At 41.2% G+C, this 24,508-nt stretch overlaps 2 protein-coding genes across 5 annotated transcripts in view; both read right to left on the bottom strand.

Annotated features, from left to right (window-relative positions):
* The window catches only part of SHCBP1 (SHC binding and spindle associated 1), a gene marked incomplete at both ends in the record, with an annotated part of 36,984 nt that extends 30,851 nt beyond the window's left edge, over positions 1-6,133 (bottom strand). For 2 of the 3 annotated variants that reach the window (XM_082863447.1, XM_082863449.1), the window contains 4 exons: positions 421-629; positions 2,051-2,166; positions 2,342-2,509; positions 6,025-6,133. In XM_082863447.1, coding sequence (XP_082719573.1) covers positions 421-629; positions 2,051-2,166; positions 2,342-2,509; positions 6,025-6,133 — 602 coding nt within the window. The remainder of the gene's footprint in view (positions 1-420; positions 630-2,050; positions 2,167-2,341; positions 2,510-6,024) is intronic. The other variant, XM_082863448.1, reaches the window with a different exon arrangement.
* An 11,723-nt stretch (positions 6,134-17,856) lies between these two features.
* VPS35 (VPS35 retromer complex component) overlaps positions 17,857-24,508 on the bottom strand; it is a 41,430-nt gene continuing 34,778 nt past the window's right edge. Inside the window, exons 13-17 of one of the 2 annotated variants that reach the window (XM_082863442.1) lie at positions 23,262-23,384; positions 21,049-21,228; positions 20,302-20,541; positions 19,448-19,591; positions 17,857-18,813 (exon numbers count right to left, since the gene is read on the bottom strand). In XM_082863442.1, the coding sequence (XP_082719568.1) occupies positions 18,634-18,813; positions 19,448-19,591; positions 20,302-20,541; positions 21,049-21,228; positions 23,262-23,384 (867 nt within the window). In that variant the 3' untranslated portion in view covers positions 17,857-18,633. The remainder of the gene's footprint in view (positions 18,814-19,447; positions 19,592-20,301; positions 20,542-21,048; positions 21,229-23,261; positions 23,385-24,508) is intronic. The other variant, XM_082863443.1, reaches the window with a different exon arrangement.

Genomic DNA, 24,508 nt, shown 5'->3' with positions numbered 1-24,508 from the left:
GGCTTATCAGTGCACAAGTGATGGTATACCACCTTCTTTACCTTCTTTCCTTTCCTCTTATGTTCAAGTACATCAACTATAGCCTTAGCATCCAGAACTTTTAAGACAGTTTCTAAATATATACAAACTAAATTTTAAAATCCCCTATCTTTTGTTAACATTTGGGGACACTGAGAGAAGGCTAGTACTACTTTTCTCAAATTTTCTGTAAGTCTGAAATTACCTCAAATTGAAAATTTTAAACATTGAAAACATTTTTTTAATTTTAAAAAGTTTCCACTGTCTTTGAATATTTTTAAATATTGCAGTGACCAAGTTTACAGTTTGAGTTTTAAATCTAGGTATAATACAGACCAGAATTACTGCATTTCATCCAAAGTTTTTGGCCACAAGGTTACTTTTATCAACCTTTTTTCCTACCTGATATGCTCAATTGCAAGTGCTGTCTGGTCAAACACTCCAGAATCATCAAATACCACCCACAGCTCCTGCAGGGGCAACCGGTGTTCCTTCAAATCAAGGAGCTCTTTCATACACTCCAAAGTAAAAGTGCTGACTTGAGATTCACAGAGGTACGGGTCAGCAAGCCTCACCACTGCCTTCAAGGCTGCAAAGTCCACATCTGTGATCTGAAATTTAAAATAATGTGACTTAACATATGCAAATCAAAATTAAGATACATCTAAAACACTACTTACAGCCTGATTTTTTTAAAGCATGAAATGGGAGTGGGGAGCCTTCTTCCATAACATAAAGGATAAACAAGACAGGCTTGGCTTGTACCCACATGGAGCTGACATCGTAATTGAGAGGACAAATAAACAAACAAGATGGCAACAAGTATGTGACAGAGAAAAAGTAGCAGGGGTGGTGGTCTGGTTTTACTGGGAGGGTAGGGGAAGTCACTTCTGAACTGTGATAAAAAGGATGAAAAGGAAGCAGCTGTGTGAAGAGCAGGAAAGATGCAAAAGGCCCTGGGGCAGAGACAAGCTTGGCAGCTGGCAGAGAAACAGTGTTTCTTGCTGGAACCACAGGAAGGAAATGAGGTACGGGCAGCAGGAGGTGAGGTGAGAGAGAGGCAAGATCAGGACAGGAAGGGCATTGGAAGGAGCTTGGCTTTTACATGTTATCTAGCACAATGAGAAGCCATAAAGCCAGCACAGGCCTTTGGTAAATGCAATGCATTAGAGGTTTTTAAGCAGAGGAATGGCTGGCGCATTTCTCTTTTAAAACAATGACTTGGACTGCTTTTAGAGAATTGAGATGTGTTGGGGGAAGGGAGCTACTATCATAATCAAATTAATAGGCCTGAACTGCAACCAAAGACATTAGCATAACCCAAAATTTAAAAATCCACAAGGAACAGCTGCTTGCAAACCATTGCCTCATATATAGTCACTGCAGCATGTGATGTCATTTTCTAAAGGGTCTGCAGCCACAATTTGTATTCATTCACACTCCCTGGTTTACCATTTTAGTTTAACGGAGCGGGGAGCGGGGTTCCTGTTAACACACACTGAGAAAAATTCACAGCTGTAATTAGAGTGCAAATTTAATGTAAAAGTCCCAGTCAGTTGAAAAATAAGATTGTTTTTACTTTCTGCAATGGAACATCAAGAGGTTAACCACATACCTACAACTTTGTCAGGCAAAAAATAAACTAGTTTTAAAATGCCCGCTTGGTTTGAGCTACTTTAATGGGCTACAACTAAGAAGGTAAAAAATCAATTCAAACCCCACTGACTTTATAATTAGGCCTCTTTGTTTTTTAAACGGTCTCAAATACCTCCCTCACTTCATAGGTTTCTAATCCATTTCCCCTTTTTAAAGGACACTGAAGCTTAAACCACCTCAATTCCCTGGTAGCTCCTCCTCAGTTGCCTTTAAAATTTGTGAAACACTTCATACACCGTGGCAGTTAGATGTAAAAAACATGCTATTTTCAATCAGCTCATAAACCTTAATTAAAAATAAGCACTGTGGCTACAACAGTCTGAGGGAAAGTGTTTTTAGCTAGAGATAAATGTCTTAACAACAGAATTAAATTTACCTCAACCAGCACCTTGAACACATTAGTGTGCCAGACTGCCCGCCATCCAGATGGTTCAAGGACCTTCTCTAAGAACTCAGCTGTGAATTCTTTTACCTCAGAGGCCTTACAGTCAGCTACAAAAAAATTAAACACAATAAGAATTGGGGCTGCATAAAGGAGAGAGAAGTTAATAAATCCACTCAAATCTACTTTCTCAGAACCAACAAACAGCAGTCTGAGGAACTGAGACCATCTACTGAATACATATAAATTAAAAGACAAAAGAAGCAAAAAAGAGGACCTACTCACCTAAAATGTAATCTTGATAAGCTCTGAATCGCTCATAGAACAAAAGATGACTTGTCTGGAACATTTCTGGGAAATGAGTTTTTCCTTCTGGCACAAAACTTTGTAAACTAGTACCTGGTTTATCATGATTGCTACAATCACTGCATGAATCTTCATCTTCAAACAAACCTAAGAGAACAAAAATAGGCAGGCTCAACTATCCCAGACACTTCTAGTGCTTATAAACTGCTTCTATTTTCATATACTTGCTTAGAAATTCCAAACAAATAAAAACAAGGATTTGGGTATAATGCTTTACTTACCTCTATCATTGTCAGAAAAAAACAGTTTTCTAAATTTAAAAATATCTCAAAATCCAAGTTCTACTTCAAAACAATAAGGATTTAAAATCCTTCATGGGTTAGGTTTTTGCTGCTCTCCTGTGAGGAAGAGGGTTGTTTTTAATTAAGTGGGAATCACCCAAGGTCTCCTTCAGAGGACACGGCTATGATTATTACTAGAGCTAGCAAGTTATAACGGTCACATAGCTTACAGTCATTTTTTTCCAAAACAATTCCATAAAGCTGCATTAAATACAGAGCTGATTTCCTATACTCCATCTCAAACAAACTGAAACCTCCCTCTAATTTCTACAATATCAGCTTGTCAATGCCCCTCAATAAACAGGGATGAGAGATTATTAATAATGCATAAGGTTTACTTCACAAAAGTTTCTAGGTTCCATCTGACTAATTTCAATGCCTGCGTCTAAGGAAAGGATTAGAAAATGCTAATTGCATTAGGTTTGGGCTGTATGTAATTGTTTCACAAGGCGTGATTGGGCCAGTGACATATCTAATTCTGTGCAATATGATGTTTTTAATAGACAAAACGACTACTAAATAAATACTGAGGGTAGCATTTAGACTGGCAAACTTCTTTCCTGTGGTCTCAGGAAGGGTATCTGAGACAATTACTAGCAGCAGTCTTTCTCTTCCCTTACCTCTTATATTTCTCCTTCCTTTTCTCCCTCCTTCCACTTCTCTGCCCCTGTTCAGGCCACCAGAATTATGTGACCCCACAGACTGTAATAGGGAAGAACAAATCTGACTCCATATTGGATGTGTTTCTTGTACTTTACCCTTTGTATCCTATTGCTTTTGATACAAGAATGTTGCCTATAGCCTGAAATACACAGGATAGCCCCTTCTCAAAGCTCTGACCTTTAAAGGTATAACACTTTTCCACTCATATAGAGATAAAAAGTTGCTAAACAGAGAATAACATTTGTCTTGTTGTAGGTTTACAGGAACATCCTGACCTGACCTACCTGGATAGATGCAAGAACAAAGGATTCTGACACCAAGAAGTTTGCAACAACCAGCCACAACCTCTCCCCTTTTAGTATAAAGGAAGCCTGAATTCTAACTTTGGCAAGATGGTTCTTTGGGACTCTATTCCACCATCTTCTCAGTCAGCTGGCTTTCCAAATAAAGTCTCTATTCCTTGCCCCAACAACTCGTCTCTCAATTCATTGGCCTGTCGTGCAGCGAGCAGTACAAGTTTGGACACGGCAACAAGATGACCAAGGTGTAGTGAAGGGCTTCCTGCTTACAGATTATCAATGCACCTGAGCCTCAGAAGGACATCAATACCTCACCTGCTGTGTAACAATCTCTCTGTACCTAAAGGAAGATGAAAACAGTATGCCAACTTCAATAAAATTAAGAGAATAAACTATATGTTAATCACTTACAACAGTACCCACCACATAACATAGATATAAATGTTTGTTAAAGAAATAATACCATCATCTCACACACATTAGGTGACTATTATCCAAAAAACAAGAAGAAAAACTATCAAGAAAACAAGTGTTGGGCTTCCCTGGTGGCGCAGTGGGTGAGAGTCCGCCTGCCGATGCAGGCGACACGGGTTCGTGCCCTAGTCCGGGAAGATCCCACATGCCGCGGAGCGGCTGGGCCCCGTGAGCCATGGCCGCTGAGCCTGCGCGTCCGGAGCCTGTGCTCCGCAACGGGAGAGGCCACAACAGTGAGAGGCCCACGTACCGCAAAAAAAAAAAAAAGAAAACAAGTGTTGGCGAGGATATGGGGAAACAGGAACCCTTGTGCAGTGTTGGTAGGCATGTAAAACGGTTCAGCCACCGCAGAAAACAGTATGGTGATTCCTCAAAAGTTTTTAAATAGAATTACCATATGACCCAGCAATTTCCAAAAGAACTGAAAGCAGGGTCTCCAAGAGATATTTGTACACCCATGTTCATAGCAGCATTATTCACAATAGCTAAAATTATTTAGCTTTAAAAAGTAAGGAGGGCTTCCCTGGTGGCGCAGTGGTTGAGAGTCTGCCTGCCGATGCAGGGGACACGGGTTCGTACCCCGGTCCGGGAGGATCCCACATGCCACGGAGCGGCTGGGCCCGTGAGCCATGGCCGCTGAGCCTGCGCGTCCGGAGCCTGTGCTCGGCAACAGGAGAGGCCACAATAGTGAGAGGCCCGCGTACGGCAAAAAAAAAAAAAAAAAAAAAAAAAAAAAAAAAAAAGGAAGGAAATTACAAGTGTTGGATGAACATTATACTGCGTGAAATAAGCCAGTCACAGAAAGACAAATACTGTGCAATTCCACTGATATGAGGTACTTAGTCAAAATCATATCATAAAGACAAAGTATAATGGTGGTTGCCAGGAGCTGGGGGGAGGGGTGATTGGGGGTTTATTATTCAATAGGTATAGAGTTTCAGTTTACAAGATGAAAAGAACCATGGTAACAGAGGGTGGTGATGGCTACACAACAATGTGAATGTGTTTAATACCACTGAACTGTACACTTAAAAATGGTTAAGATGGTAAATTTTGTTATGTGTGTCTTACAATTAAAAAGAACACCTTACTTCAGCACAATTCTTTAGATCCAATTTGAAAGTATTTCTTTTCACACATTATTTCACTTCATCTTCACCACTCCGTAGCACCACTACCTGTTTTCCAGATGGGCAAACTGAAGCCAAGTGACTGTTGCCAGTTCACAAGAGTGGTTGGTAGAGGAGTTAAGTCACACCTATGTTCTCTCACTTCTCCAGGACTCTTTCCACTACACAATACAACTGAAAATGTTAAAGTAAAACCACCTTAAAATATCAGGGGGAAAAAACGGAGTCTCCATGAAGAGGTAGAAAGGACTGAGAATTAGACCTGGGTTCTACTTTTAGACTCTGTCCCAAATTGGCTCCCCTACCCTTGGGCATGTCACCTGCCCTCAATGCTCAGTGCAGGCTTAGATGCAGCCAACTAGGCCAAGTGTTCAAGTTTCTTCTCTTTCGGTAAAGGGAAGTGTGGTACGTGATCTCCTCTAAGATGCAAATTTAAAAAATGCGCCCACTCTGGATTCACAAACGGGTGCACAAAGCCCAGGGGGCCCACCCAGACAACAAAAGTGGGAATTCCCGGCCCGGCCCAGTTCCCTCCAGGCTCGAGGAAGCTGAGGCCAGATTGGGCGGGGGGAGTTGCCCTAGGTACCTCCTGACTTCGACGTCGGGGCGTCGCCCAGCCACCGCCGCCACCCTGGCCAGCAAGGTCCGGAAGGCCTGCGCCCCAAGCGCCCTCGGAGAGTCCCGACGCCCCCCGCGCTGCCGACACGGTCTGTCGCAGGCGGCGGCTCCGCCGGCCCGTCACGACGGGTGCTCACCTTTCCCGAGGGGCGCCGGCTCCTCTTCCGCAGCCCAGCCGATGCGCTCATGGTCCCGCGCCATCGCCTCCGACCCCAACCCACCACCAGCCAGCAGCCCGTCAGCCATTTCAAATTTCCGCGGGCGGCCGCCCGGCCCAGTAATGCGAAGAAGCAGCCGCTTCTGATTGGATAGTGGGCCGAGGCTCTTTGACCAATTAAAGGAAAGTTTGCGTGGCCCCAGTTTCCGCACGAGCCCCGCCCCTTCAGCCTCCACCCACCCCGGTTGCAGTGCCTGCGCGCCATCTACTGGCCGGAAGGACTGCTCTTCTCGTCCAAGCTCTTGCTCTTTTTGTTTACTGGGACGAACTTGGACAGAGTTGAATTAGGACATAATTTGGGATGAGTTCCGAAAAACTAACAAACCATACCTGGAAGTGAGGTAGAGCGGAAAAGACACTGGCTTGAGATTCAAAAAACATAGTATTTAGACTTGTTTCTTCCATTACTACTGGTATTACCTTGGGCAAGTCACTTCACCTCTCAGAAGAGCATCTTCAGTTCTAATAGTATATTGGCCTAGATGGCTCCAAACTTTTCACCACCAAAAATCAGTTGCTCTCTCGCTTTTTCTCTCTCTCCCCCTCTTTAATTCACTACCTACACACAGAGGATATTTTCAAAGAATGTCAAATAATATTTAGAATGTAAAAGTATGTTTTACCTACATTTATTAATCAACAACTATAACCTCCAATGATAATAGCTAACATTTGTTGAGTACTGCGTGCAAGACACCCCTGCATATTTTATCTGCAGTATCTTATTCAATCTTCAAAAACCATCCTATGAGACAGGAAATATTATTGTTATTCCCATTTTACAGGTGACGACATGGAGCCACCAAGAAATTAAGAAATGCCCAATTTAACCCAGCAGTGCCAGTATTAAAAACCAGACAAATTCCTGAATCCACACTTTAACGGCTCTGCCAGGCCATGACTAGTCAGACCTGAGATGGCCGGCAACAGCAGAGGTTACCAGAACACCAGGAAGATGAGTCCCACAGAAAGACAAGAGCCTGGTCATGACAGTTATCACAGAGAAGACATTTCCACTTACTGCCTTAAAGGAAAACCTTGGGCTAAAATCTCTCAGATCCCTCACAGCTGAAATGATATTAAGGACAAATCACTTATTAAACTGGGTACATTTCCAAACCTATGCTTGCATGGATTATATGGAAAGTTTTTAGAGTTTTCCCCTAAATGGAGACCTTTTAGGAGCATACATTTCTTGGGAGTTTGCTTTTCCTGCCCCCTCCCCCTTATCCTAAGGAAAGGGTTTTTTAATTCTTCCTTTCCAATCCCTCCATCTGCAGCCCATCACAGCCTTCCACCTGCCTTAGGTGGGGTGGCACCCATTATTCCCAGTCCTTTTTATATCTTCACTCTCTTTCTCACCACTAGGTCCTTATACTCTGTCTACACAGGGGCTTGAAACTTACTGCCCTCCCCTAAAAACTTCCCAAAGCCCAACTGCAATCTTGAGATACTGCCTCCACACTTTCTGGATAGCACCAAATTGCTCTGGGGTAGTGCCTTTCCTCTCCTGCTTTCTCAACAGCCAGTAGCTTCCTCCAGAGGCCTGCCCTCCCTCGCTCCCATCGCCCTCCGCCCGCTGCAGCACTGACAGCCCAGCATCCCCTTCCGTAGTCCTTCCTCCCCTGGCCTACGGGCCTTCTCTCTTCTGGTCCTTCACTCTTCTGGTTCCCCTTCCTGCCTTCATTCTTCTTCCTCCTTCTCAGATCCCCTAAACCTAGGGGACTCCCAAGGGCATTTTCCTGAGTCCACCTTCATCAGGAGGTAACAGAAGTGAGTGAAGAAGGCCAAGTGTGGACAGTGGCACTCACTGTGAGCACACAGGAAAGCAGATGTGCTAGTTCACTTGACAAATAATAAATATAGAGAGTATAGACTGTGTGCCAGACATTGTTCTAGGCTCAAGGGAAGCAGGGGCAAACAAGCAGACGAGGTCCTGCCCACATGGAATTCACAGCCTAGTGGAGATGCACAATGAACAAGTAAAAAATCAATTAACAAGCAAGATTATGAAAAATAATAAAATAAAATTCAGTGATATAATAGAGAATGATGAGTGGTGAAGACAGATTCAGACTTTTATGTGAAAATGCCTGATTTTAAGCTGTTAGCAACTTTTTTTTTTAATGTAAACACTATGCAATCCAGAAAAACCTTATTTCCCAGGCCAAATTTGGCCCACAGCCTACTAGGATCACAACCTCTGTTTTAAGCCCCAGCCGCTCAAAGTACAGTCCAGGGACCAGGAGCTTGTTAGAAATGCAGAGTCCCTCCCCTACCCCCAGATCTGCTGGCCTGGAATCTGCGTTTCAACAAGATCCCCAGTCCTCAAGTAACATAATTCATGTTTGATACAGAGATCTTCAGACCTGAGTTCTCTCCTGCAGCTATTTCAGTTTCATCTCCTGCTGGAAAACTTGACCTGGAGCTCTCATTCATGATTCATGTTCCTGAATGCTGCAAAGCCAAGTGCAGTCCATCCTCCAGCTCATAAGGCTCTCATCTCATCCCACCCTCCCTGCCACAGCCCCTGTGGCCACCACCATCTCCCATGCAGGCTGTCGAGATGGCACCTGGGAAGTCACCGCACCTGAGAGGACTCACCCACTCTCTCACCTGCTTCCAGAATTAATTGCTCCCCTCTTGCTATTCCTAGCACAGGGGTCTCAATGCAGTGCCCGGAATGGCCAGGCAGGTGACAGAAGGAGAGAAGTGGGCACTGGTGCCAGTCCCGTGAGAAGTGATGGGTATGGACCCCATGTTGCCATGTTGGTTTTCCAATTGAAGCCAGAAGTCTAGATTTTTATAAGAAATTTCCCTTATTAAAAGATTGGCAACCGGGTCTTCTCTGGTGGTGCAGTGGTTAAGAATCTGCCTGCCAATGTAGGGGACACAGGTTCGAGCCCCGGTCCAAGGGGATCCCACATGCCGCAGAGCAACTAAGCCCATGCGCCACAACTAGTGAGTCTGTGCTCTAAAGCCCGAGCCACAACTACTGAAGCCCGCATGCCTAGAGCTCGTGCTCTGTAACAAGAGAAGCCACGTCAGTGAGAAGCCCACATGCAGCAATGAAGACCTAGTGCAGCCGAAAATAAATAAATTAATTAATTTTTAAAAAAAAGTTAATTAAGAAAAAAAAAGATTGGCAACCAATTTTTAACAACTTAAACACTGTGCCAGCCAAATAAAACATATCTGTAGACCACCAGTTTGCAACTTCTGAGGCCTAGTCTACTTGTGACATTGCATCAGAGGCTGTGGTTCTTTGAAGACAAGTACCATGTAATATTCATCTTTGTACTGCTGGTAACTACTACTAAACTTCACTTAGTAAAGGGACAAACTAAATTGATACTGCTCCTTTTATATATAGTGTAATTTTATGATGCCATTAGCCAAAGGCTCAGGTTTAGAGTCAAATGGCCAGATCTGGGCCATTTCTGCTGCTGCTGCTGCCCAGAGACCCCCTACCCAGAACCACAGATTCAACATTATTACCATTACCAAAGTCAGGGTCAGGGAATGCGGTCTGTATTGGGGGCCCTCTGCCCCCAAACCAGCCCACCAGTTTCCCCAGGACAGAAGCACTCTCTAAAGTGTGCAGCTCAGGACTTTGACCCGTGGGGGAGAGAAGCCCAGCATGGCCCCCATTGCCCTGCTTTAGAATGTGTTCCCACATCCATATGAATGGGTTTCTGAGCACAGACAAGGACAAAGACAGACAGTGCAAATTCTGAACATCAGAGAAGGGTGGGGAGAGCCCCCAGATCCTGGGAGGGGTCCCACTGGGGGAGGCCTGTCCCTCCATCAGCAGTTATGGGGAACTCCACGTGGGCCCAGGGTGGGCAGGTAGCCCACGATGTCTACTCCACGGCAGGGAGAGAAGAGATGCTAGGTCTCTGCTTCTCTGGTCTGAGTCTGGGGCTCTCATTGACAAAAACAAAGAATAAAAGCTAGGCTCGAATTTTGGCTTGTATTTTCCACTAGAGGGAAGCTTAAACTTTCAAAATAAGTCTTTAGCACTTGGTAAAGCATTGAGAAGTCCTTTCAGCCAGTTTCCTCTAGAGCCTCTGGGCCGTGTGTGAGGCTCCAGGGATTAGAAGAGAACAAATAAACCTAACTCTTACCTCACGGAGCTCATGGTCCAGCAGGGGAGAGGCATATTAAACAAGAGAATACCCAGTGAGTGTAGTCAGACTTGGGATAAATGCCACCAATTAGAGGGAATCCTAGGCAGGGCCCTCTTTGCAGGGGTACTGGGCTAAAACCTTCAAGATAAGACAGAACTGAAACATTTGCTCTTCCTTGATCTCAAGCCTGCTGGCCTTTGGGCTGAAACTATACCATCAGCTCTCCTGGTTCTCAGGCCTCTGGAATTGGACTGTGGAACTACCATGAGCTCTCCTAGGTCTCCAGCTTGCTGACTCACCCTGCAGATCTTAGGACCTGTGTGTGTGTGTATATATATATATACACACACATATATACATACATATATATATGTATGTATATATATACATATATACACATATGTATGTGTATATATGTATATATATTTCAGTTAATAGAGAACTCTATTACAAGTGGCTATACCATTTTCCATTACTACCAGCAATAAATGAGGGTTCCAGTTGTTCCACATCCTCACCAACATGTGTTTTTTGTTTTTTGCTTTTTAATTTGGCCACTGTAGTAGGTATATAGTGCTATCTCATTATGCCTTAAATTTGCATTTCCTTGATAAGATCATGTCATCTGCAAATAGAAATTGTTTTATTTCTTCTTTTTCATTCTGAATGTCTTTTATTTCTTTTTCTTGCCTAACTGCTCTGGCTAGAAGAACCTCCAGTACAATGTTGAATAGAAATGGCAAGAGCTGGGGCTTCCGGGAAGATGGCGGAAGAGTAAGACCCGGAGATCACCTTCCTCCCCACAGATACACCAGAAATACATCTACACGTGGAACAACTCCTACAGAACACCTACTGAACGCTGGCAGAAGACCTCATACCTCCCAAAAGGCAAGAAACCCCCCATGTACCTGGGTAGGGCAAAAGAAAAAAGAATAAACAGAGACAAAAGGATAGGGATGGGACTTGCACCAGTGGGAGGGAGCTGTGAAGGAGGAAAGGTTTCCACACACTAGAAGCCCCTTCGCGGGCGGTGACTGTGGGTGGCGGAGGGGGAAAGCTTCAGGGCCGTGGAGGAGAGCACAGTAACAGGGGTGCGGGGGGCAAAGTGGAGAGATTCCCGCACAGAGGATGGGTGCCGACCGGCACTCACCAGCCCGAGAGGCTTGTCTGCTCCCCCGCCGGGGCGGGCGGGTCTGGGAGCTGAGGCTCGAGCTTCGGTCGGAGCGCCGGCAGTGGACTGGGGTTGGCGGCGTGAACACAGCCTCCAGCAGGTTAGTGCGCCACGGCTGGCCGGGAGGGAGTCTGGGGAAAAGTCTGGACCTGCCAAAGAGGCAAGAGACTTTTTCTTCCCTCTTTGTTTCCTGGTGCGCGAGGAGAGGGGATTAAGAGCGCCGCTTAAAGGAGCTCCAGAGACGGGCACGAGCCGCGGCTAACAGCGTGGACCCCAGAGACAGGCATGAGACGCTAAGGCTGCTGCTGCCACCACCAAGAAGCCTGTGTGTGAGCACAGGTCACTATCCACACCCCCCTTCCAGGGAGCCTGTGCAGCCCGCCACTGCCAGGGTCCCGGGATCCAGGGACAACTCCCCCGGGAGAACGCATGGCGTGCCTCAGGCTGGTGCAACGTCAAGCCGGCCTCTGCTGCCGCAGGCCCGCCCCGCACTCCGTACCCCTCCCTCCCCCCGGCCTGAGTGAGCCAGAGCCCCCGAATCAGCTGCTCCTTTAACCACGTCCTGTCTGAGCGAAGAACAGACGCCCTCCGGCGACCTACACGCAGAGGTGGGGCCAAATCCAAAGCTGAGCCTCTGGGAGCTGTGAGAACAAAGAAGAGAAAGGGAAATTTCTCCCAGCAGCCTCAGAAGCAGCGGATTAAAGCTCCACAATCAATTTGAGGTGCCCTGCATCTGTGGAATACATGAATAGACAACAAATCATCCCTAATTAAGGAGGTGGACTTCGAGAGCAAGATTTATGATTTTTTCCCCTTTTCCTTCTTTTGTGTGTATGTGTATGCTTCTGTGTGAGATTTTGTCTGTATAGCTTGGCTTCCACCATTTGTCCAAGGGTTCTATCCCTCCGTTTTTGCTTTTTACTTTTTTTTCTTAATAATTACTTTTTATTTTAATAACTTTATTTTATTTTACTTTATCTTCATTCTTTCTTTCCTTCCTTCCCTCCTCTAGACAACGAATCATCACAAATTGAGGAGGTGGACTTTGAGAGCAAGATTTATGATTTTTTCCCCTTTTCCTCTTTTTGTGAGTGTGTATGTGTATGCTTCTATGTGAGATTTTGTCTGTATAGCTTTGCTTCCACCATTTGTCCTAGGGTTCTATCCGTCTGTTTTTCTCTTAATAAATATTTTTTAATTTTAATAACTTTATTATATTTTATCTTACTTTATTTTACTTTATCTTCTTTCTTTCTTTCTTCCTTCCCTCCTTCCTTCCTTCCTCCCTCTCTCCCCCCCTCCCTCCTTCTCTCCCTCCTTTCTTTCGTTCTTTCTTTCTTTCCACTTCTACTAATTCTTTCTTTCTACTTTTTCTCCCTTTTATTCTGAGCCGTGTGGATGAAAGGCTCTTGCTGCTCCTGCCAGGAGTCAGGGCTCTGCCTCTGAGGTGGGAGAGCCAACTTCAGAACACTGGTCAACAAGAAACCTCCCAGCTCCACATAATATCCCAGCTCCACATAATATCAAACAGCGAAAATATCCCAGAGATCTCCATCTCAACACCAGCACCCAGCTTCACTCAACGACCAGCAAGCTACAGTGCTGAACATCCTATGCCAAACAACTAGCAACACAGGAACACAACCCCACCCATTAGCAGAGAGGCTGCCTAAAATCATAATAAGTCCACAGACACCCCAAAACACACCACCAGACGTGGACCTGCCCACCAGAAAGACAAGATCCAGCCTCATCCACTAGAACACAGGCACTAGTCCCCTCCACCAGGAAGCCTACACAACCCACTGAACCAACCTTAGCCATTGGGGACAGACACCAGAAACAATGGGAACTACGAACCTGCAGCCTGAAAAAAGGAGACACCAAACACAGTAAGATAAGCAAAAAGAGAAGACAGAAAAACACACAGAGGATGAAGGAGCAAGATAAAAACCCACCAGACCTAACAAATGAAGAGGAAATAGGCAGTCTACCTGAAAAAGAATTCAGAATAATGATAGTAAAGATGATCCAAAATCTTGGAAATAGAATAGACAAAATGCAAGAAACATTTAACAAGGACTTAGAAGAACTAAAGATGAAACAAACAATGATAAACAATACAATAAATGAAATGAAAAATACTCTAGATGGGATCAATAGCAGAATAACTGAGGCAGAAGAACGGATAAGTGACCTGGAAGATAAAATAGTGGAAATAACTACTGCAGGCCAGAATAAAGAAAAAAGAATGAAAAGAACTGAGGACAGTCTCAGAGACCTCTGGGACAACATTAAACGCACCAACATTCAAATTATAGGGGTTCCAGAAGAAGAAGAGAAAAAGAAAGGGACTGAGAAAATATTTGAAGAGATTATAGTTGAAAACTTCCCTAATATGGGAAAGGAAATAGTTAATCAAGTCCAGGAAGCACAGAGAGTCCCATACAGGATAAATCCGAGGAGAAATATGCCAAGACACATATTAATCAAACTGTCAAAAATTAAATACAAAGGAAACATATTAAAAGCAGCAAGGGAAAAACAACAAATAACACACAAGGGAATCCCCATAAGGTTAACAGCTGATCTTTCAGCAGAAACTCTGCAAGCCAGAAGGGACTGGCAGGACATATTTAAAGTGATGAAGGAGAAAAATCTACAACCAAGATTACTCTACCCAGCAAGGATCTCATTCAGATTTGATGGAGAAATTAAAACCTTTACAGACAAGCAAATGCTGAGAGAGTTCAGCACCACCAAACCAGCTCTACAACAACTGCTAAAGGAACTTCTCTAGGCAAGAAACACAAGAGAAGGAAAAGACCTACAATAACGAACCCAAAACAATTAAGAAAATGGGAATGGGAACATACATATCGATAATTACCTTAAATGTAAATGGACTAAATGCTCCCACCAAAAGACACAGATTGGCTGAATGGATACAAAAACAAGACCCATATATTTGCTGTCTACAAGAGACCCACTTCAAACCTAGAGACACATACATACTGAAAGTAAGGGGATGGAAAAAGATATTTCATGCAAATGGAAACCAAAAGAAAGCTGGAGTAGCAATTCTCATATCAGACAAAATAGACTTTAAAATAAAGACTATTACAAGAGACAAAGAAGGACACTACATAATGATTAAGGGATCGATCCAAGAAGAAGATATAACAATTGTAAATATTTATGCACCCAACATAGGAGCACCTCAATACATAAGGCAAAAACTGACAGCCATAAAAGGGGAAATCGACAGTGACACATTCATAGTAGGGGACTTTAACACCCCACTTTCACCAATGGACAGATCATCCAAAATGAAAATAAATAAGGAAACACAAGCTTTAAGTGATACATTAAACAAGATGGACTTAATTGATATTTATAGGACATTCCATCCAAAAAGAACAGAATACACATTTTTCTCTAGTGCTCATGGAACATTCTCCAGGATAGATCATATCTTGGGTCACAAATCAAGCCTTGGTAAATTTAAGAAAATTGAAATTGTATCAAGTATCTTTTCCGACCACAACGCTATGAGACTAGATATCAATTACAGGAAAAGATCTGTAAAAAATACAAAAACATGGAGGCTAAACAATACACTACTTAATAACGAAGTGATCACTGAAGAAATCAAAGAGGAAATAAAATAATACCTAGAAACAAATGACAATGGAGACACGACGACCCAAAATCTATGGGATGCAGCAAAAGCAGTTCTAAGAGGGAAGTTTATAGCAATACAATCCTACCTTAAGAAACAGGAAACATCTCGAATAAACAACCTAACCTTGCACCTAAAGCAATTAGAGGAAGAACAAAAAAACCCCAAAGTTAGCAGAAGGAAAAAAACTCATAAAAATCAGATCAGAAATAAATGAAAAAGAAATGAAGGAAGCAATAGCAAAGATCAATAAAACTAAAAGCTGGTTCTTTGAGAAGATAAACAAAATTGATAAACCATTAGCCAGACTCATCAAGAAAAGAAGGGAGAAGACTCAAATCAATAGAATTAGAAATGAAAAAGGAGAAGAAATTGCAAGAGCTAACATCTATGTCTTGTTCCTGATCTTAGGGAGAAAGCATCCATTCTTCTACCATTAAGTATAATCTTACTTGTGGATTTTTCCTGACTTTATCAGGCTGAGGAAGTTGCCTTCTATTCCTATTTTACTGAGTGTTTATCAAGAAGGGGTGTTGAACTTTATCAAATGCTCTTCCTATGTCTCTTGAGATAATCATGTGGCTTTTGTCCTTTATTCTATTGAAGTGGTGTATTACATTAATGATTTTTAAATATTAAACCAATCTTGCAGCCCTGGGATAAACCTCACTTGGCCATGGTGTTATCCATGTTATGTACTGCTGGATTCAATTTGCTAGTATTTTGTTGAGGATCTTTGCATCCATATTTATAAGACATTTTCTGTAGGTTTCTTTTCTTGTGATGCCTTTGTCTGGTTTTGATATCAAAGTAATACTGACTTTATAGTCCCCTGCATTTTTCCTATATAAGATTTATCACAATTTACACTTCTCTGTTATTCCTTTCTCCCTTTTAAACAGTAGCTCCATGAGGGCAAGAAACATGTTTGCTTTCTTATCACTAACTCCTAGTGCATTGCTCAGTATCTGGCACATAATCAGTGCACAATAAACGTTTGTAGCATTCATCAATAAGCAAATCAGGACATGAGTATTGTGAAATAAAATTCATATCTTATAGCAAGAAAAGAAAAAATTTACATATATTTTCCTGCCCTTTGGCCTCCTCACTCTCTCCTACTGCGCATTGTGTATCTGCATTATGCATTGACTAAACCTCCCCCCTTGGCAGAAATACATGCTCAACCATAAAGAGCAACATTCTCCTAGAATCAACAAGACAACTCCTTAAAAGATAACATTCCAGGACTTGCCTGGTGGCACAGTGGTTAAGAATCTGCCTGCCAATGCAGGGGAAACGGGTTTGATCCCTGGTCCAGGAAGATCCCACGTGGGCCCCCTACATTTTGCTCATGATCCTCTGAGCTGCCTGTCATGGGATTGATGTCCACTACTCTATGAGATGTCCTTCTGGCTCCTGTAGCTGATTTCAGCTAACTATTCTGTACCGACTTGCTCTAACACTTGAGTTTCCGAAAAGCATTCATTAAATTGCTGTGCCCTGGGAAAGCCAAGATCCACTGTCATATAGTACACATGAGAGAAATGCCTCCTGTACTGGATTGCCTAAGCCCCTATACTCCATAAAGGACAGACAGTCACAAACACTTCTCTAGGACACTGTCACCCCCTTCTTAGTGTTTGCCACGAGGAAACATGAGAACCATCTAAGAAACAAATGAAATAAGTTATTCCAAGTACTGTTAAAATGTTGTCTATGGGGACTTCCCTGGTAGCATAGTGGTTGGGAATCCGCCTGCCAATGCAGGGCACATAGGTTCAATCCCTGGTCCGGGAAGATTCCCACATGCTGTGGAGTAACTAAGCCCGTGTGCCACAACTGAGCCCAAGTGCCGCAAACACTAGGCCTGTGCGCCTGGAGCCTGTGCTTCGCAACCAAGAGAGGCCACCACAATAAGCCCGCGCACCGCAGCGAGGAATGGCCCCCGCTCGCAGCAACTAGGGAGGGCCCGTGAGCAGCAGCGAAGATCCAACACAGTCATAAATAAATAAATAAAATTTATTTAAGAAAAAAACGTCTATGGAATTTCCATCTAGGGCATTGTTATTCAAAGTGTGGTGCCTGGACTGGCAATATGTTGTGTGTGGCGGGGGGGTACCTGGGGGTTTATTCGAAATATACACTCTTGGTCCCCACCCCGGACCTGGTGAATTCCAGAATCTGCATTTTACCAAGACCCTCATGTGATTTGTATGTTTGATAAAGCTTGAAAATCATTGGTCCAGGGGATGTGTAGGAAGGTAAAAATAGTTGACAAAAAGCGTTTTGTAACACCCATCTCCTGTGGATGTATCCTATTTAAGGCTTAAAATCATTGTGGCTCAAGCTTATGTAATTTTACCAAATTTGCACACACTATCCTATCAATCCATTTTATTCCCAGCTAAACTCCCAAATTGCTGATCCAGAGAACTGAGAGATAAATGTCTGTTTTAAGACACTGAGTTTTGGGATAATTTGTCACACAATAGATAACTAATATAGGTGGGAGGCTTTTGGGAGTTTATGTGGAGGTATCATTCCTAGGAAAGAAGAGTAAGGCTGAAGAAAGCAAATGAGTAAATATGACTAAAAGAGTAGATGGTGTCCTGCTCAATAAGTGTTTAAAGCAAGTGAACAGTTGAACAAGTGAGTGTTGTGAATGTTGAGAATATACAATAAACTCCATATACATTCTACTAGTTCCTTTTATGAATTAAGGTAGTATGAAAGGAAGAAGGTCCAAAATTGTTAATAGCAACTTTTATTGTTTCACTGGTGAAAAAAAAAAAATCATAATTGTATGATGCATTTCCCCCTAAATTTACAACAATGAAGGTTATACATAAATTATATAGATCACAAATTTTCTATTTTATACTATTTAGAACAAAATTATTTTGATAAATATGTCCAGAGGACAACCTAAGTTCTTAATGGATGGCTGAGTCCAAATATGCAAAATATAGCTTCTGGTTTAGACCATGGTGCTTTAAAATTCTCAAACATGCATTAATATACTCTAATTTTAGGGAAAATATTACACATGGCCTTATCTTGCATTTCAGGAGAAGCCCAAGCTGAATTTCACAAACAGTATTCCTTTCCTCTAAATTAATCTCAGAACAGAGAGACAGACACTTTCTGGTTAGTACTCCCAAGTAATGAAGGAAATTACACACTCAACAATGAAACAAAACAGAAAAAAAGGAAGGAGAGCTTCATTAGTCACAGAGATAAGTGGGGTTTTTTTGGCTTTTTTTGTTTGTTTTTTTTTTAAACAGATCGCAGGAATTTAAAATAGCAGATCAATCATGCTACTTAGGGTGATCAGACAGACCTGAACACTTATGAAGTGAATAATTTTATTAAGGTCTTGAAGGTGAGTGTCTGGAGGTACTGGGTAAAACACACCACAGGTAAGAAATGGGAAACCTACCTCAGCATTTCTGAAAGGCACAATCTATGGAAGGGAAGCCTAGTATAATAAAACCCTTACTGGATGTACATGGAAAGGAGGATGGTGAGCCTGGCTCCTTTCTAAAGGATGAGACCCTCGTAAATTGGCCCCTCAGATTCCGGTGATTCCCGCCTCAAGCGCAAATGCTCCAGTGTGTTATGAAAATGTTTGTTAATCTGCTCTGTTTCTTCACTGGACTCAAGATTTGGGAGGTCTTCTCGAATCTTTTGGATAAGCTGATTCAAAACCTGAATCGTGACCTACAAAAGAACAATTTTACCATCAAGCATGTACCCACAGACACACAAAAAATAACGTAATTTAATAAAAATGTTTTGAGGAGCTTGTGTTACTCTCAGCAGTTACCAGATTATGAAAACAAAGAAAAAAAAAAAAAGAGATGAGAACATGATTCCTGGTTTGAGCAACAACTATTGGACATTCATCCAAAACAACAACCGAAAAAAAAAAAAAAACTTAATGGAAATACAGAAAATCATAAACCAGTAAAAGAACAAAAGCAAAATTTTATTTAACCTACAAATATTGATCCATCCTTTATTTGGGAATTATTCTAAACTTTTATGGGATGACAAATCAGCCTACTATTCAGCATTTGTAAATTATTTTTTAAACAGGGAGTGACTATTTTATAAAATATTCATAAACAAAAGAGATAAGAATTTTCTTGCACATAATAAGCTCTTCTGTAAGATGCATCTATATAGACAGAGAAGAATTTTAGAGAATGAAAGAGACCACTAGGTAGATTCTCCAAACTCTGACCCTTGTAAACAAAAAAGAAAAGTATCAGGATGATAAACTTTTGTATGTATCAAATCTAAGAGTAGGAAAGGAAAATAGTTCACTAACAGCAATTTATTATTCACTTACCGCATCATTTTCCTTTTCATAAAAATAGATATATCTGTTCAGAATTTCTATAAAAAGTTGCACTTGTAAAGAGGGGTCCATGCACTGATTTGCTATTTTTAGAGCTTTCTTTAGGCATTCCATTACCCTCTTGCCTCCGTGAAGCTAGAATAAAGGGAGTGAGGGGAGTATTAAAGAGATTAATGAATCACAAATGTCCCATTTCACACAAAGAAATAAACACACTACAGTGGCTCTTTCATATTTTAAAAGGACAAAACCAATTTAAATCCTCTTCATTTTTTAAAGTACACAGCTATATTTTTTTTAATTTTTTTATTTTATTTTTTTTTTGCGGTACGCGGGCCTCCCACTGTTGTGGCCTCTCCCGTTGCGGAGCACAGGCTCCGGACGCACAGGATCAGCGGCCATGGCTCACGGGCCCAGCTGCTCCACGGCATGTGGGATCTTCCCGGACTGGGGCACGAACCCATGTCCCCTGCATCGGCAGGTGGACTCTCAACCACTGCACCACCAGGGAAGCCCACAAAGCTATATTTTAAAACAAATATATTATTTGTTTTATATATTTATATGTTAAATGTTTTATATTTATGTGTTTTGTATATTTTTTAAAGATAGTGGTACAAACTTGCTATGTTACAAAATCCTCAAAGTGGAGGCTTCACCACAGGATGTAACTCTATATGTTACTGTCCATTTCGTTTCTTTTAACAAAACAAAGCAATATTCTTTGTCAGGTTTCCAAGCACTGCACATGTTTCACCTCCAAGGCAAAAGGCCCCAGCAGCCGTTCCCTATCAATGATCCCCTCTCCTCTAACACTGTTGGTTAGGAATGACCTCCCACCTTACCTCCTCCCCATTTTTGTCTGTGTTTCTGCCAGACCAGAAGAGATGTGCACAGGTGCTCACAGCCCGGCCCTGATCAGGTTTCTTCAGAAGTTTGGATGCAGCAAGAGCACACTGAGTCCTCAAGGGTTCATGATTTTCTTCACTGAAGCACTTCATCCTCTCAAAAGTACCAATGATCAACGTGATGGCAGCCAGCTGTGCTTTGGAATCACTGATTTCATCTTCATACAAAGAAAATGCCTGGTACACACAAAGCAGAAGTGACCTTTAGGGACCAACCATCTACTAGAGCATTTTCCAAAGTATTTCCCATCAAAGCCCCATCCTGTGAGTCATTCAGATCAGAATATGGTTCAGATCAGAATACGCAGTGCCCTCGCTTGGAGAGGCACAAGACAAAGATGCTGACAAGTTGCAACAAAGAAACTTGTTTTAACTTTTGTTTAATCCAGGGTTCCCAAAATGAATAACAAAGGAATTTTTTTCCCCCATGAAACAGTTTTTACCATAACCCACTGGAAAATCTTCAATCTCATTAGCACCCAATAACTGATCAATTTTCCTGCTCCAAACCAGTCAATAAAACTATAGTGTTAAGAAGCATAGTATTTCCCATCAAGATGGTGAGAAAGGGGTAGTTATAAATTCAGTGAAGAGTAAATCCACGTGCACCACCACCATTAACTACAGACAGGTGACTGAACAGAGCAAACGGATTAAACATCCCAGAAAGAGAGCAGATCACACCTGGGACATAAATTCATATGCTACTGTTTCATGATTTTCAAAACCAATTTCTCCAGCAGCTAGAGCGCCCTGAAGAAAAAGTCTTAAGGGTAATTCTGCCAGCTCTGCTTTGATCAAAGCACTGATAGTCTGGTGAGCAAATGAAAAAATCTTCTGGCATTTCTTTTCCCATTTGTCATCCTAAAACAAAAAAAAATAGTTTAAATTACTTTAAGTTCAAGATTAACTTGCTTAAGAATATTCATTTTATATAAAATGTCTATAGAACAAACAGGAAAAGTGTTAAAATTGAGTTCACAGTTTTCCTGCTATCTTCTGTCTCATCTGTGGAGTACACAAGGAAATCAAGCAGGATGCCTTCTCAAAACATCCATTTGAAGTCACTGGCTTTGCAATTTTTATATACTTGGTATTGGTTTTTTTGCATCAGAAAAAGCAACATATTCCCAAATTGGACAGAATTAGGAAAATACACAAAAGAATTTTTTAAAAATTAAAACCATCCCTAAATCTACCACCCAGCAATAATCACTGATAACATTCTAATGTTAATGTCTTCCTTTCTTTTTTCTATGCAAATATAATGTAACTGGGATCCTCTGTGTATGGTTTTCTACTTTAAAGTACTTACTGAAGAATTAAATTGGGCTCATGCTGCATGTAATTTGTATTCAACTTCTTTTCTTTCACTTATTTTGTCATAATTTTCCTCATGATACTAAAGTTATTTAAAATCATTTTAATCACTAGAAAATATTCCACAAACTGGATATAGCATAATTTACTTAACTACTTCCTTTTGGAAATAAATGTAATATAACAAATGGTCTGTAAACACAAAGCTTTATTGAATCCCTAATTTTTTCTTTAGTATAAATTTAGAAGTGGAAATACTGGGTTTTTTAAGGCTCTAGTTACACACTGCCAGAGTTTTCTAGAAAGACTGTAGTAATTCACATTCCCACCATTACTAGATGAGAATGAATTCTCATCACACCACGGCTATTGCTGAACCTTATTTTTCTTTTTTCTTTACCAGTTTGATTTCTAAAAAGGTTCACTGTTACAATTAGTAGTGAGGTTAAATATTTTATCCACGTTTGACCATCCAAATTTCTTATTAATGCAATTGATTCTTTTCACTTTTAAGAGAGGATAATAGTCACAGACTTTTACAAGGACTAAATGCAATAATCCAACTTTATACTCCTTGGCACAGTGTACGGCACATAGTAAGTAAATGCTCGTTGCTTTTTTTATTGTTACATTCACAAACATCTATCCATAAAATACTGGGAAAAAGGAACTATGAGAGGCTGGCCTCATAAAAACTGGCCAAAGGCATGCTAAGTCATACTGGTAAGTCTACTGAATATACCTTGTTTCTCGATTATTAGAAAATAAAGTTTATGGTGTTTGTTCCTTAATATAAACCTGACTGTCCAACTTTCAGGTACATTAGGTTAGGGTTTTTTTTTTTTGCTGCGCCGTGAGGCTTGTGGGATTTTAGTTCCCCAATCAGGGATACAACCTGGGCCCTCGGCAGTGAAAGCAGAGTCCTAACCACTGGATGGCCAGGGAACTCCCAGATTAGGATATTTTCTACACCAGTGAAGACTTAGCCATAATCCTGTTTGTAAAAGGACTAAGCTCATTAAAAAATGTACACAACTCATAAAATTATTCAATTACAGGCTTTTAGAGAGCAGCAATTATGCAATGCTGGGCCCTTTCATTAGGCAAACCTTAACATGAATTAGATCTTACTTGTTATGTACTGCAACCTCTGAATAAGATTATTATATCACTTCAGAATTAGTACTTCATAAAGACTCCCAAGAAAATAAAATCGTTCTTGAGAAACTAAAGCATTCTGAGCCATTTTGTAATAAACTTATAGATGTCTCACAAGTGATCTTTAGACACAGGAAAAACTTCTAACATAAATTTAAACTGTTTTAATCTTTCATTTCTAAGTGTTTTTTATGTGATTCCTCAACTAGTATGTAATCTTATCTACCAACATCACTATTGTCAATAGTGATACTTAAGTATAACACAGGATGAGTAATGAATTGAGAGTTATTGAAACTGGGATTTTATTACACCATTATCTATTTGTATATGTTTGAAATTTTCTATAGTGATAAACTAAAACACATACACAGAGGAAAAAGGGGAAAAATTAGTGACATACTTAAAAGTAAACCCACCACTTTAGAATTCTCTTTGTAGCGAAAAGCCAGCTGGTAAGCTGCAAATACCAAAGGTGGCAGTGTGAAGCGAATCCGCTGATTTCCACCAGCTCCAAAATGTTTTCGTGCTGTGTTTAAAATCTGACCAAAACAAACAAAACCCATTAATCTTTTCTGTAATTATAGAAACTGTAATTAATCACTTATAAAATTAAACAGGAGCTCTAATCATCATGATTGCTACCATTTTTTGAATATGTATGATATACCAGACTTCATGGTATACTTTTACATTTCTTATCTTGCCGAGTCATCACAATCACCCTAGAGACAAATACTAAACCCATTTCACAAATGGGGAAGACTGAGGTTCAGAGAGGTTGTATAACTTGCCCAAAGTTACATAGCTAGTCAGGGGCAGATATAAATACATGTTCATATACACATGTGAGAAGTATACTGTGTTGATAAAGAGCATAGGCTCTGAAGACAGATAACAGTTAAAAGTAGATTCTAACACTTACTATCTGTGTGACCCTGGGCACATTAATATTTACCTTCTCTTAGCTGTAAGTTTCATTTGAAAAATGGGGCAGTGTATTTCTCTTAGGGTTGCTGGGAAGATCAAGTAATAGATGTAAAGTGTTACCAGTACTAACACAAGGTATGTACTCAAAATATTGACTATTATTATGATACAAAAAATATGCATATTGCTGGTATATCACACCTCCTACTTCAGAAAAACATTAAGACCATTTAAGTCAAGGGAAATGGTAACACACTTTAAAAAAGAGCCATTAGTAAACAAATGTCTGGTTGTTTCAGGAAAAAAACCACAAGAATTCATGAAATAACTTAATATGTGTGTCACAGTGTGTGACATATTCAGGTTTTATAAATTTCTCTGACAGTCATAGATGGATAGGAAGAGAATGCATTCCCCCTTGGGGAAGTCACAGCTAATGATCCTCACCTTAAAGGTGTTTCTGTACATGGCATAACCAACTGGCCACAGGTGGAAAGCATACTTCCTAACTACTACATTTGGTATACAACAAAAAATGAAAACACACATAGGCCATGTGACACAGAAACATAAGGGAATCAGTTAAAACATCTGAACAATGGAGCCAGCCACTAGGTATAGATCACACACAGTGCACAGATTATCTGACACTAAGCCAAGTTGAAGACTGTCGCACTACCAACAGAAATCAGCTTCTTTTTCACAATGGCTATGAAGAAGTACCAGAGTGTCAACT

Source organism: Leucopleurus acutus (genome assembly GCF_964270905.1).
Source record: "Leucopleurus acutus genome assembly, chromosome: 20".
In the NCBI taxonomy this organism is placed as follows: domain Eukaryota; kingdom Metazoa; phylum Chordata; class Mammalia; order Artiodactyla; family Delphinidae; genus Leucopleurus; species Leucopleurus acutus.
This window is presented reverse-complemented; position numbering and strand designations above follow the sequence as displayed.